Source organism: Cryptomeria japonica, chromosome 3 (genome assembly GCF_030272615.1).
Source record: "Cryptomeria japonica chromosome 3, Sugi_1.0, whole genome shotgun sequence".
Classification (NCBI taxonomy): domain Eukaryota; kingdom Viridiplantae; phylum Streptophyta; class Pinopsida; order Cupressales; family Cupressaceae; genus Cryptomeria; species Cryptomeria japonica.
The window spans coordinates 316908950-316922004 of record NC_081407.1 but is presented as its reverse complement, the minus strand read 5'-3'; the positions used below and the strand labels follow the sequence as shown (position 1 = coordinate 316922004).

Sequence of the window (13055 nt, the reverse complement as noted above, 5' to 3'; positions counted from 1 at the left end):
ATTTTCATTAATAAGTATTTCAATTTCAAAACCTATTCTTTGGATAGATGCTTCTATAAAATATTGCATTAAATCCACTAATCGTATTTGTATCATGGCTATGGGACAAATCATAGTTTTCCTTTTCTACTTTTTGGTTTTTAGTATACCACATTCTTTATATTTTTTTTTTTAAATCACAAATTCAATCATAAAAGGGAGTTGTATCTTAATAAAATTCATAGGGAAGTCAATTACTTACATAACTATTTGTTACTTTTTTTTCTTCATTTTTGGGAATAATATAGTCATACAAATTAATTATTTGAGGAGACAAATCTGTTAACCAATAATACACAAGATAAAGTTTTGGTGTGCTAATACCAAGATAAGTAATCTCCATTGTTGACATGGTAGAGAGTGACCTTGTGAGGTTTGAACCTTGGTTGTTGGCACTAAAATCAAGAAGCCCCACTATTTGATCAAAGGGTCTCCCCTAGAATAATTTGATGTGTTAACACCAAGGTAAACAATCTCTATTGTTGACATGGTAGAGAGCAACCCCACAAGGATTGAACCTTGGCAAGAAGCCCCACAATTTCACCAAAGGGCCTCCTCTTGGAATTATAGATGTTGCAATTATGACATGATTTAAATATTATTAAATGATACAATGTAAGTTAATAAAGTGCTTAATAACTCATCTTGGAGGGCTTTAGAATCAACTTAAAATATTATAACTAGTTGTCTAAAGCTTGTGTAATCAATATGTTTATTAGTCCATGACATTAAGTTGTAGCGTCCTAAAATTGCGACACTTGCAATTTTGACTGCATTTCGGTCTTCACGATGGCGACACAACACGGAACCTGAATGGAGACCCCGAAACTTGCTCACGACACCAAAAACTGCATTTTCTTGCACCCTGGCCTGATCCTCCTTTGCACCCTGTTGTCCTGGGAGGTGGGACCAGAGCGCCCAGCACCCTGGTCCTTCAGGACCATGGCGCCCAGCGCCCTGGTCCCTCGCCCTATTTTGGGCCCGGTCTCCTATGGGACTTCGGGCCTTTTTGTTTGCAAATTGGAAAATAACATTTCCTGGTCGGCCTAAGGTCAGGAAAATCAGTCTTTTAACCCTAATTGGCAAGTATATAAACTACTTTTCCTCTCTCATTTGAGGAGGAGGGAAAAAGGTGAAAACGATATTCAAACATTCAAGCATTCAAGCATTCAAGCATTCCTTCAAGCAATTGATCATTCTAAGTCTCCATTCAAGGCTAAGTGTTGCATTCAAGACAAGGATTCAACCATTGAAGAGGAGATCACTTACAACACATTACATGCTACAACATACAACATACAACAAACAACAACATCTATACCTTCGCATATAAGGATACAAACATCCTTACAACAAGGTATTAGTACTTGTTTTACATTACATTTACAGCATTTCTCATTTCTTGGTTAATTCCAAAACCGGGGTTTGACCTAAGGGCAAACCCCTAATCCCTAACCCCCCAATCGTCTTCGCTTTTCTGTGTGTAGGTTGCAGGTACGCGGCTGAAATTGAAGATCTGGAATCCTTGTGCAGAGACGAACAGATCCCCCTTCGTTTTGCGGATTTTTCGGAGGACCGTGTGCACGCTGAGCGCCATCGTCCCGTCAACTTTTGCTCAAATTTGCAGGACAGCGCCGTATCGACATTTTACAGCTAATTCCAGGTCCGCAGCTTCATCCTATATCCCTATCTCAGTTTATAAGCGAACCTTTCTCACTTTCTATGCATTCCTAGCTTAATCTTTCTATCTACATTCTTTACAAAAGAGGGTATCCTTGCTATCACAACCCTTGAAACTCATATAGAATCCAATCTTGCATTGCGTGGGATTGGATCTTGTGGGTTTCAACCCCTCTTTTGAATGTAAAGTCCCTCCTAAGTGAAAACCATCAACCCTAGTGACTCTCCCTTCTCTCTCCTCGGAGTTGGGGAGGGGAGAACGACTAGGGTTCGATTTTTCCTCTTTACATAAGTTAAATATTATTTAGAAGATATGATACCCTGGACCTTTTAGGTGCATTTACTTATTTATCTTCTTACTAAATTAACTACTAGTAAAGAGCTTATTAGAGTCTCATTCTTGAATAAAACCATGGCTTAGAAAGTTAACATATGCAAATTTCTAGGTTGTCCTAGCTACCTAAGCTTGAATGTGTTTCAAGGATAGTTATGCCTTATCCTTACCAATGACAAGGATGTTTGAATTAAACTTAAATTGGTTTTATGTCACTACCTACCTTGGAGCTATTTACAAGCTTTCTTCTTGAATGGATTGTTATACGAATATAGGATTATAGAATAAGGTCAACATATGAGAAGGTTAACAATATTATTATTACTAATATTATTAAGTGGATATCTTTATATGATGATCTAAGGTATATAGTGTGGCCAACTATCTTGAGTATGAATCGGGTATTGATCATGTGTATGTATGTCTTCAAAGTTCAAATGATTATTATGAGCTTTTGTAGATGCATATTGTGTTTTTAACCAAGAAGGATGTTTTAATCATAATACTATTATGATATTGATATTATTGAATTATATTATAGGTAGGAAATCATTGAAATCCATGTTGAAGCTTTTGTATAATTGTTGCTTGGTGACAATATTTTGATTACTACCAATCCTTTGATATGATAGTATAAACACTAATATTGGGTTTGTGCTAATATCATAAGACATCCTAATTAAGAACTAATACAATTATATGTTGCGTTGTTGAAACAAATATTGGTACAAGTATAGGACATAGGTACATCGATGCGTCACTTTGTCTCTCTTGGGTATAGTAAGTTTGGGCACAATGTGTATATATATATATACAAAAATAATAAAAATTTAAAGAAATTTACAAAATTGTAAAACCAAATATATTTCATAGTATGACACTTCATCATTGATCAATGCCAAATGTCAAAATGGTAGTGATAAAGATAAATAATAAATGTCAATTGATAGTCAAATATTTAAACTCTCTTGCATCCTGATGATGAATCACGGAGTGTGATTCGAAACGTTGATGGAAAAAAGTGCTCACACAATCTAATCCAGAAACTTGCATACAAGATTAGAATGGATTGTGGAAATCTGTTAGCTTTGATATTTATCTTCATCAATTGGTATTTAACAGTGGCAATTTTAGTTGTCTAAGTTCTTGATTTTGGTATCCACTCCCAAACCCCCTCATTGTAATCATATTTCCTATGACAAGAGATCCCAATAACTAGTGGGGGGGGGGGTTGGGAGAGGAGACCCTAATGGGTTTGAGGGGCAACAATAATAAGTTGACAAGGTGTTAGAGGTGAGAAAAACTTGGTGATAGAGGGGGTGTGGGGAGAAATGAGAAAAAAAAGAGTGGAGAGAAAAATGATCTTTGTATTGGACAAAATGATGCTTTTAGGAACATTTTAGGGTTTTTGGATGCAAAAAAAAGGTCAAAAAATGTCTTTTTTGTTACTTTTTGGCAGTCAGCTCCTCTGGGTACTCTGGGCATACCAAGGCATACCCTTGAGGGAACCCGTACCCAAACATACCCATACAAGTGTGAGAGGCCGTATGGGAGTACCCGATAACTTAGATCATATGATGACGTAGATGATCAACAAGAAGCTATGAAAATCTTATTACTAGCCTTAGGTGACATGTCATTACCGTAACACCTTATCTAATGATGATTGCAAAGTAGTATGGAATGCTTGCCCATCATTATAAGTGGTGCCAAAAAAAAAGGATGGGACCCAAAATATAGCATAGGATGCATCAACATTATTTTGATGATTAGAATGCACTAAAAAAATAAATGTTAGTGAACTAGGTAATGGGAAAGTGCATGCAATAGTGTCACATCCTCTTCCTACTACTAGTCGTTCACCATGTATGAATCAATCATTATGTACCTTTATAAAATGGCCTCAAGAATTGTGCACATTGTTACACTTATGCCCATGCCAATGATTACAAGTAGTATGGAAGTTTTGCTTTTCATCATAGTTAGCAATGGATTGGAGGGAAAAAAGGAACCCTCAATGCACCAACATTGTTTTTGAATAAAACGTACTTACAAACTTATGTTAATGGGCCAAGAGAAGAAAATGATGCTTAAGGTATAACAATTTTTTTTTTCCTAGTTGGTCACTCTATGTACTTGTGAGGTTAAGTTAATTGCATTATGTGTCCATGCCTAAGCTAGTCATCATTTTTACTTGTGGTGTGGGTATGCACTAGTTACCTTGTGTGTAGGTAACATATGCCTAAGTAAATTCCCATTGGTACCTATGAGATGTATAATAGCTAACCACCTATGTGAGTGCAACACAAGCAAAAGCTAACCACATTGTGCATAAATGATGCATGTCTAAGTTAATCACTATGAACATGGGACATTGGAATGATGTGGTTTCTAAATGGTTTTGTCTTCGTACACTAATATTGTCATGGAACCAACATTTGATTGTAATGTGTTTGTTATCATTCTACTGTAATCAGATTAAATTGAAAACATAAACTTAATGAATAGTTATAATTTCAAAGCAAGATCAAGGATCTCACATAAAAGAAGAATGTTTTCTCAATCTTTAGTGTACAAATGACAACTTCAAATTCCCCAAAAGGATACATAAGCAAGGCCATCACAAATAAATCTTCAAAGATTAGCTATATATCTAAGGATGACCCTATTCTAGTGTGAGTATCTAAATGGTGCCATAGACTTGTTGCCACGATTGTGGTTGAATGTTTATGAATTTGGTCTTCTAAATTAGATAGAGAATGCTTGGTTAGTTTAAGTTAAGTATATGTCAATTGAAAAAATAATAATTTAGTAGTACATAACGATGGAGAATTTACCAGTCCCTATGAACAATATAATGGTGCATTTAGCTTATAAAACTTTGAATTGAAATGGAATGCAAAGTATAATATTTATGTAATAAGAGCTGCTTGTGTGCCTGCCAATTGATCTTTAGAAATGGTTTTGTGACTTCATGTCTGCTTATAGGTAGAAATCCTGCAAATTCAAAGACTGCAATGTCTGGATTATACATGACTTTCGTGGGGCGTTAACACATTCATCTTAGAGCCTCAACCTTGACCCCACTTTCAGTATAATGGTATCCGAGAAGTCGAGATTTCTTCTGTTTCTTTGCTATTATATATCTTAATTGTAAAATTTATAGTTGAAGGAATATCAAATAGCCTAATAGTCATAAAAAATGGTAAGAACACTGCAAATTCCTATTGGAAGTTATAACTTGTAATTTAATATAAATTAGTAAAGAAAAATACAAACAATTAGTTTATGGTGTTTTTGTATGTGCAGAGAATGAAAGAAAGCATTGCTAAATTTAAGTTTTAAACGGATGCTACAAAATTTGATAGCCAACATATGACTCGTTTCAAATAAATAATCCTTCTCAATTGGTGGCAAAGTGAACAATATATCTAGGAAGTAGATGATCGGCATTTTGAAGAACATAGACATCAGCAGAACCTCCTTTGTTGTAATGAATTCCTTCCTGGCCAACCAGAGCAAGAGATAGAAGCATCATCCCTGACCCATTGCTATAACCCACTGATATATCTGGATCTACGGCTGTGTATACCCCTGTTCCATATGCAGCCCCATTTCTCACACTGACACCTTCGCCCCCTATCTTGAATCCTTCTTGCACAATCTTGTCAATAGCAGCTTTATCGGTGCCATGGAATACAAACATCTCCTGCACTTTGACCTGATTTTTCTGAAGCTCTTGCTTTGCGGTATCATAACGGTCTTGCAGAATTTTATTCAATATGAGCTCCACCTTCTTAACCTGGATGCATTCGAAAACATAAATTCTACTCAGATGGGGAAGTGATAAAGTTCCCACCAGACAGATAAATGCAATAAATGGTTACCAGAGAAATAGCGAGAACAAGGAGTCCATTGGATAAGCTAATAGCACAGGCTAATTGTCGAAATCCTTAGAAAGATAATTCCATTTCTGTAGTTTCAAGAAGCATTATGCACATCCATTTTATGATAAAACTTACCTTTTGGTCACGCCTGCTAGACATTCTATAGAATTGAGACTCTGCCTGTCGGAAATGGTACTCTCCGGGATCGTTGTCGTTATAAGTTAAGGATGGTTCATATAAAATCCGTGTTAAGTTGTTCTGAAAATTGTGTGCATGCAGAGCTTGTGGCTCACGCTGACTTTTATAGTGTACAATGTATCGAGGTTTTGCCTGGTTGGGATTATATATCACATATTCATCGTAAAGTGTGCCGCCTGTGCCCCTGCCACCTCTCTTTGAAAACAAAGAATCGTATCCTTTTTTTCTGATTTCATCTTTATCCATCTCTGGATGATCTTCTTGTACTCTGAAAGGTTTCCAATGCATTGATCATATTTTCTCTCACGAGCCATTCTAATACAATAAAACTGCATTCCTCTAGAAATAGACATGCTCTAAAAAGTAATAAGTTTATCTTTTGGTAAAATATAGAGCTACAAAACACAAGAAACTTACGTCCATGTGCGACCAAGAAGAACTTCACACAGTAAGAGCTTGTTACTACCCTTCGTATATATTGCTTGAGCACTTTTTGTTGAGTCAGTAGCAAAATAACATCCCTGTGAACACAAAGCACAACTTCGGAAGCTCATTAACAACAATTGCAATCTATTATCATTTGAATTAAGAAAGAACTACAAATTCCCACAAGATTTTGAATATTATGTGTACTTACTCGTCCAAACATATTCTTTGTATTTGCTGCTGGCAACCGAAATCCATTCTGTGTTATACCTTCGACACCAGCATCATCTGTCCCATGAAATAGTAGATGTGATACTGAAGTTGGTTGGAATAGATCCCGTTGAGCTTTTAGGAAGTTAATTTCTAGTTTTGGGTTGAAAACTTTCTGAATCCTTGTTACAAAAAGTACAACATCATGCCCTGGTTGAATAAACTTTTCCGTGCGATCCATGACCTGCATGTTCAATGCAAGTATATAATGAAGAAGTCCCAAAAAGTTTGACAATATATTTTTGATTCATATCTGGTGCTTGAAATGGCTTGTTTTAAATGGATGTCCATTTGACGTCATTTAGTTATTGTTTCTAATTTTGATAAATAGTGATGGGTAATGTAAAATTTGTAAGTACTCAAATACTGATGAATGAAAGAAAAAGTATGAGTGAATACGCATGATTGAGACGAATAGTGTATGTCAATAGATAGCAACGAAAATGAAACAAAGGATAACAATAAAACGTGCATACACTGTCCAGCAGGAAAACTAACAACATAAATTCATTCCAGCAGAACGTTGAGGTTGGGTTTGTGGGAAAGCTGATATAGATTGTAGGGGTAACACCTCAATTTCTTTGTGAACAGAACTAAATATTGTTTTTTCACATTTCTAAAACGGAACAAATTGAGTTTGAGACACATCTGAAATAATCTCACTATATTCATTGATTGCTTGTACACAAAAATTACTGCAGAAATAACAGATTCTTCCGATCTTAACAATTGTTCATGGCTGATCCAATAGCATGCATAGAAGATTAGCACAATATCAACAATAAAATATAGCAGATATAATAGAACAGATCTTCATATAGCAATGAAATAAATGAATTATCTAGATATTATATTTACAGCCTTGATTAAGGGTGTGTTTCCATGGAGGGGGGCTTCCTAAAAACAATCAGTGGGTGCTGCTGAGAATTTTTATGAGTATTTTACAAGGTTACTGTTATCACAAAAGCTTGCACCCTTGCTGAGCTATCAACTCAGCAACCTTGTGAAACATTGAAACAACCTCGAAGTGTGGGACCTTGCGTATGGGGGTTGAATCTCCGGAGAAGGCCGACTTCCTTCTCAATCCAGGTGCAGGTGTTGAACCAACTCAGCACTTAAAAACTAACTCTTAAGCCTATCCTAACAACTTGCAGAGGAAAAGGAAGAGAGAATTGCTTAAAATGAAAGGAGGTGATGCAACAAGAAGAGAAAGTTCCTCTCCCTACCTAAATGACACAAGTAATTAACTGAAACACCCTAAAGATGCACAACTTTCAGTTATATGAGTAACCCCAATGCATAGATGAAGGTTAGAATCCACTGAATGCCAAGAGGGGAGAAGGGTTCCCACAAGTCACACTCAGAAAACCAGTTAACACAGCATATATGAAGAGAAAGAGCCACAACACGCACCTATGATGAAGGTAAGAAAGCATACACAACACACACAGGTTGACAGAAGGCAAGAATAATGCTCTTCAATTAATCATAAGGCCAAACGCCAATCTTACAGTTGCAGAAATGCAAAGATTACAAGTCTTCAAGAGAAGAGGAGAGCATGAGAAAACTCCAGGCAGTAGGGAGAGAACCCTTCACAATAAGGCTTAACAACCTTATATAAAAAAAAATGGGTTACAATGGTGATCATGACCCCTACATGTCAGTCTGGAAGTGCAGGGAAGTGCATGCACTTGACTTGTACGTGCAAGCAACCTAGCCATACCTCCAAAGACAATTCTGAGGAAGATAGATTGACTGACCTTCCAAAGTCAGACATGACATAAGTCACCCAGCATGGCCCCGTATCTCCCTTGATGGAAATCCTGCCAAAAACATTAAATGCACCCCTGTGGCTCCACAAAAAAAGTGCATAAGTCACCAAAACTGTCGGAGCATTAAAAGCCTTGAGTGTCGATCACGCCATCCGGAAGTGTTGCAAGCTAGAAGCAAGTTTAGAAGACTTCGGGGACCGGGGTCACCGTAGTTGGGGAACTTCAGGGACCGAGGTTATTGTAGTTGGGGAACTTCCGAGACCAGGGTCACCGTAGTTGGACAAGGAACTTGGGAACCTGGGGGTTCCAGAGTTCCAGGGTTGAAGAACAAGGAACTTGGGAACCTGAGGGTTCTGGAGTTCCGGGGTTGAGGAACTAGGAACTTGGGAACCTGGGGGTTCCGGAGTTCCGGGGTTGAGGAACTAGGAACTTCAGAACCTGGGGATTCTAGAGTTCCGAGGTTAGATAACTAGGAACTTCGGAACCTGGGGGTTCCGGGGTTAGATGAACTAAGAAAGTCGGAACTTGGGGGTTCCAGAGTTCCGGGGTTAGATGAACTAGGAACTTCGGAACCTACGGGTTTCGGAGTTCCGGGGTTGAGGAACTAGGAACTTCGGAACCTAGGGGTTACGGAGTTCCAGGGGGAGGAGAACAAAAGAAAAGCTAAGGGAAGGAAGGGAACTTCGGAAGCTTGGAATTCCGGAGCAAGAAAGAAAGAGGCTAAGGCAAAGAAACTCGGAACCTTGGGGTTCCGGAGTTCCGAAGAAAAGAAAGAGAGGGCCAAGGAACTTCCGACAAGGCAACACTTCAAACCATGATTTCACTGCTTTTCTCCTTGATCAACTGGGCAGCGCTGGTCGATGGAACATATCTTTGATCGGTTCTCACTGATGGACCAAGGGTGTCATAAAATGACAACAGTTACCAAGAGACAGGGGTACTTGGAAACTTCGGAGACTGGTACTGGTACCAGTGTGGCTAAGGTTCCCAATAGATGAGGGTACTTGAAAACAGCAATATTTATTTTTATATAATTCAATAATTTCCAAAAAATATCATGACATAGAAGTTCGAACATTGAAAAAAATAACAGTTGTAAAGTTTAACATTAACATTAAAGTTTAAATACACAAATCAAAATGTCAAAGACACAAATGTCATTGTGTCAAAGAGTTCAAATTTCACACTACATATTTCATATTAGATTATCATTACATAGTGAAATTCAAAAATATTGATAGTTTGATGTTGATATGCAAACAAAAAACAAAAAACAAAAATCAGAAATCTATATTCTATCGTTTACTCTTCAACATTTTGATCATCCATTTCAAGGTCCTCAATTATGATGCTCTCCAAATTATCATCACTCTCAAGGTTGTGTTCCTCAAATGGTAGTAGAACTAGGGGTAATTCATTAAAGCCATCTAGTTCAACTGCTTCATCCAACATCGCTGCAGCTTCTCCATTAGGTGCAATTTGGTCCCATTTTGCTGAAGGACCCTCCATGTATGCGGGACCAACACGAAAGAAAAGAAGTGAGCTATGAATGTACACCAAGTTCTCTACTTTCTTTGACCCTAATCGGTTCCTCTGCAATGAATGAATAAAAATATAAGTAATCCAATTTTCCCTCACAAGATGAAGAGCTAGCTACTTGTGAGAGCAATCTTATTGCAAATGATTGCAATTCAAGGGTATCACCTCTATGGTTCCACCACCACTCTATAGGGGAATGGGTCAGGGGATCCTATGAGACAGTGCAAGATGTGTGAGACCATATGGTCGGCAAGCGGCCAGGATGACAAAGACTACTAGTTGAGGTCATTCTCTGCAACATTAAGAGGACTGGTGATTGACTGGTTTTCAGAGTTGGAAGAGAAAAACACGGAATCGTGGGATAGCCAGAAGGCGGCATTCCAAGAGGAATTTAAACTCTTGAGGGATGACAATAAAATTGTGCCAGAAATGTATAATACCAGACAAGGGAAGTATGAGAATGTGAGAGCTTACAATCGTAGGCTCAAGGAGTTGTTGAGTAAGATAGAGAACCAGACAGCTGACAAGTTGAAGAAGAGGTAGTTCATGGAGGGACTAATCCCCTTGTTGCACAATAAGATGAAAATAATGCCTTTGCCCTCATACACCAATGCCTATAACCAAGCAATGGGCATCGAGAGTGAAAACAAAACATCCTCCTGAGGGAAGAGGAAGACTCGCGATGATGAGAGTATCGAAGGTAGTAGCGATGAAGAATCCAAAACGGTTCAGGCCCTACGATGGGATATGGTGAGAATGATAAAAGAATTGAAGGCACAAAAAGGAAACAGTAATGAAACTATTTGAAAATTAGAAGTACACAAGTAATAGTCACGTAGGGAGATTCCACTCCATCAAAATCACAAAACACATCGCCAAGCAATTATCAAAATCAACAAGGAGGGCGAAATCAAATACACCACAACTCTAGAGGATGTCCTATCATATAGTGCTAACAATGTAGTAAATGGGGACACTTTTCCAAAGAATGCTAGAATAAGAAAGACAACGTGCACATGGCGTGGACCGAGGACACATGAAGAGACCGATTGTCTGAAGCAAAAAGGGGTGAATATGCTAGTTGTGGAGGATTCGGACGAGGAAGTTCCGACGATCACCAGGCTGCAAACAAAGAAGGCAATATATCTAGATATCCATCCGGAGTACGAGATACTCCGATAAGCCAAAGCTGACGTGGAATAGGTGATGGTGAGTGAGAGAACCTCCAAGGAGGCCACCAATACTCCATTATGGTTGGAGTTGGAAAATAATATTGTATGATAGGTCTTGCAGACAACAATACCTGTAAAGATAACATACCTTCTACAAACTATGCCACAATTGAAAATGACAAATCCTAGTAAAGTCGGTGACAACATAATGACAAGAAACAAGATAAGCCATAGGAGGAATTGACAGTGAAACCATCACGGGAAGGTAACCAAGCCATTGATCCTATGTTGCTAACGGTGAGCATCGGGAGGGAGTTGATTGTCGTTGAGATGGAGATAATGGGGAGGAAGTTGACAAATAGCATCGTGGACGATTAGCTCAGAAGTTAACATGCTGTCGGAGGAAACTTGGAAATGCCTTAGACAACCAACACTCTGGCTGCCCACCTTCAACTTGATAGGTACTGACCAGCACAAAATCAAGCCGTTGGGGATGTTGATGGTGCAGAAAGTAACGATTATGCCACAAACATTGATGAATGTGGATCTACAGAAATTGCTGAAGTTCAGGGGAATGGGTCAAGGGATCCTATGAGGCAGTGCAAGATGTGTGAGACCATATGGTTGGCAAGCAGCCAGGATGACAGAGACTACTAGTTGAGGTCGTTCACTGCAACATTAAGGGGAGTGGTGATTGACTGGTTTTCAGAGTTGGAAGAGAAACACACGGAATCATATCCAATTGTATTGCATAAAGAAAAAACAATCATAGCTGCAGTGTATTATCAGTAAACCCCTTCTTTTAAAGTCTAGTTCTTTGGCTTATAGGATCAGTACACACTTGTAGAAAGGAAGACCACTAGCATTTGATTGTTACTAACTCAAGTTAAATAATACATTAAACTTTAAAGTCAAGTTACAAAATGGAAATGATAGCAATTTTATCTGCTTTTGAGAAGCAATGACATTCTTTGATGGGGAACAACTTAAAAAGGTTAAAAAGTGGTCATGAAAACTCTAATTACATTTGTAGCAGCAACTCTCTACAAGGTAATAACAAAATGGTTATGCAAAACGATGAGTTAAGACTTGTGATGGTCAACAAGAAAGGGAAAGGAATGTGATGGCTGATGCACTTTCTATAAAAATTCATGGAGAATGTGCAAAAACTTCATAGGGTTCAAAGGATAAATGTTAGTGAGATGGATTCCATTGTTTTGTAAAAACACATGCCCCATTGCAAATGGGGACCCCACTTTTTTTCACTTGCTAGATTAGATAGTTTTGCTTAGTTTTGTTTTAGCTCGGCAATGGTTTTAGTCTTTTAGCCTTTTTGAGAAGGTAGTTTTGTCTTGAAAATTTGAGAATAACACTTTGATCAATCCTTGAAATGAGTTAGAGTGCAAGATTTTATCCTTAGGGTGTGATCAAGTCAGGAATTGAAGTTTTAAGTCCAAAATCCATGAATAAACATTAAGATTGAGAATTGAGGTCGAACATGCAAAATGATGTCAATGTTGCTAGATGTTGTCAAATTGCAAGAGAAGTTGTAAAATGTTGTCAAAGTTGTTAAAAATGGAAAAAATGTTGCAAAATGTTGTCAGGACAAGATTGATAGGGAATTGAGATTTTGGAAATGCTAAATGTAGAAAAATGATGAAAAATCCAAGGATGTTAGCTTGACAAGGAAAAGGTCGGATTTTCCAATCTTGGCAAGAGAGGAAAATTAGGGAAAATT

The 13055-nt window shown here is 37.9% G+C and overlaps 1 protein-coding gene across 1 annotated transcript in view; it reads right to left on the bottom strand.

The window, feature by feature from the left end:
- Positions 1-5366: 5366 nt before the first annotated feature.
- Positions 5367-13055, bottom strand: part of LOC131035924 (uncharacterized) — a 74340-nt gene continuing 66651 nt past the window's right edge. The window contains exons 8-11 of the mRNA XM_057967694.2: positions 6776-7018; positions 6556-6659; positions 6076-6406; positions 5367-5855 (exon numbers count right to left, since the gene is read on the bottom strand). Of these exons, the coding sequence (XP_057823677.2) occupies positions 5457-5855; positions 6076-6406; positions 6556-6659; positions 6776-7018 (1077 nt within the window). The 3' untranslated portion in view covers positions 5367-5456. The remainder of the gene's footprint in view (positions 5856-6075; positions 6407-6555; positions 6660-6775; positions 7019-13055) is intronic.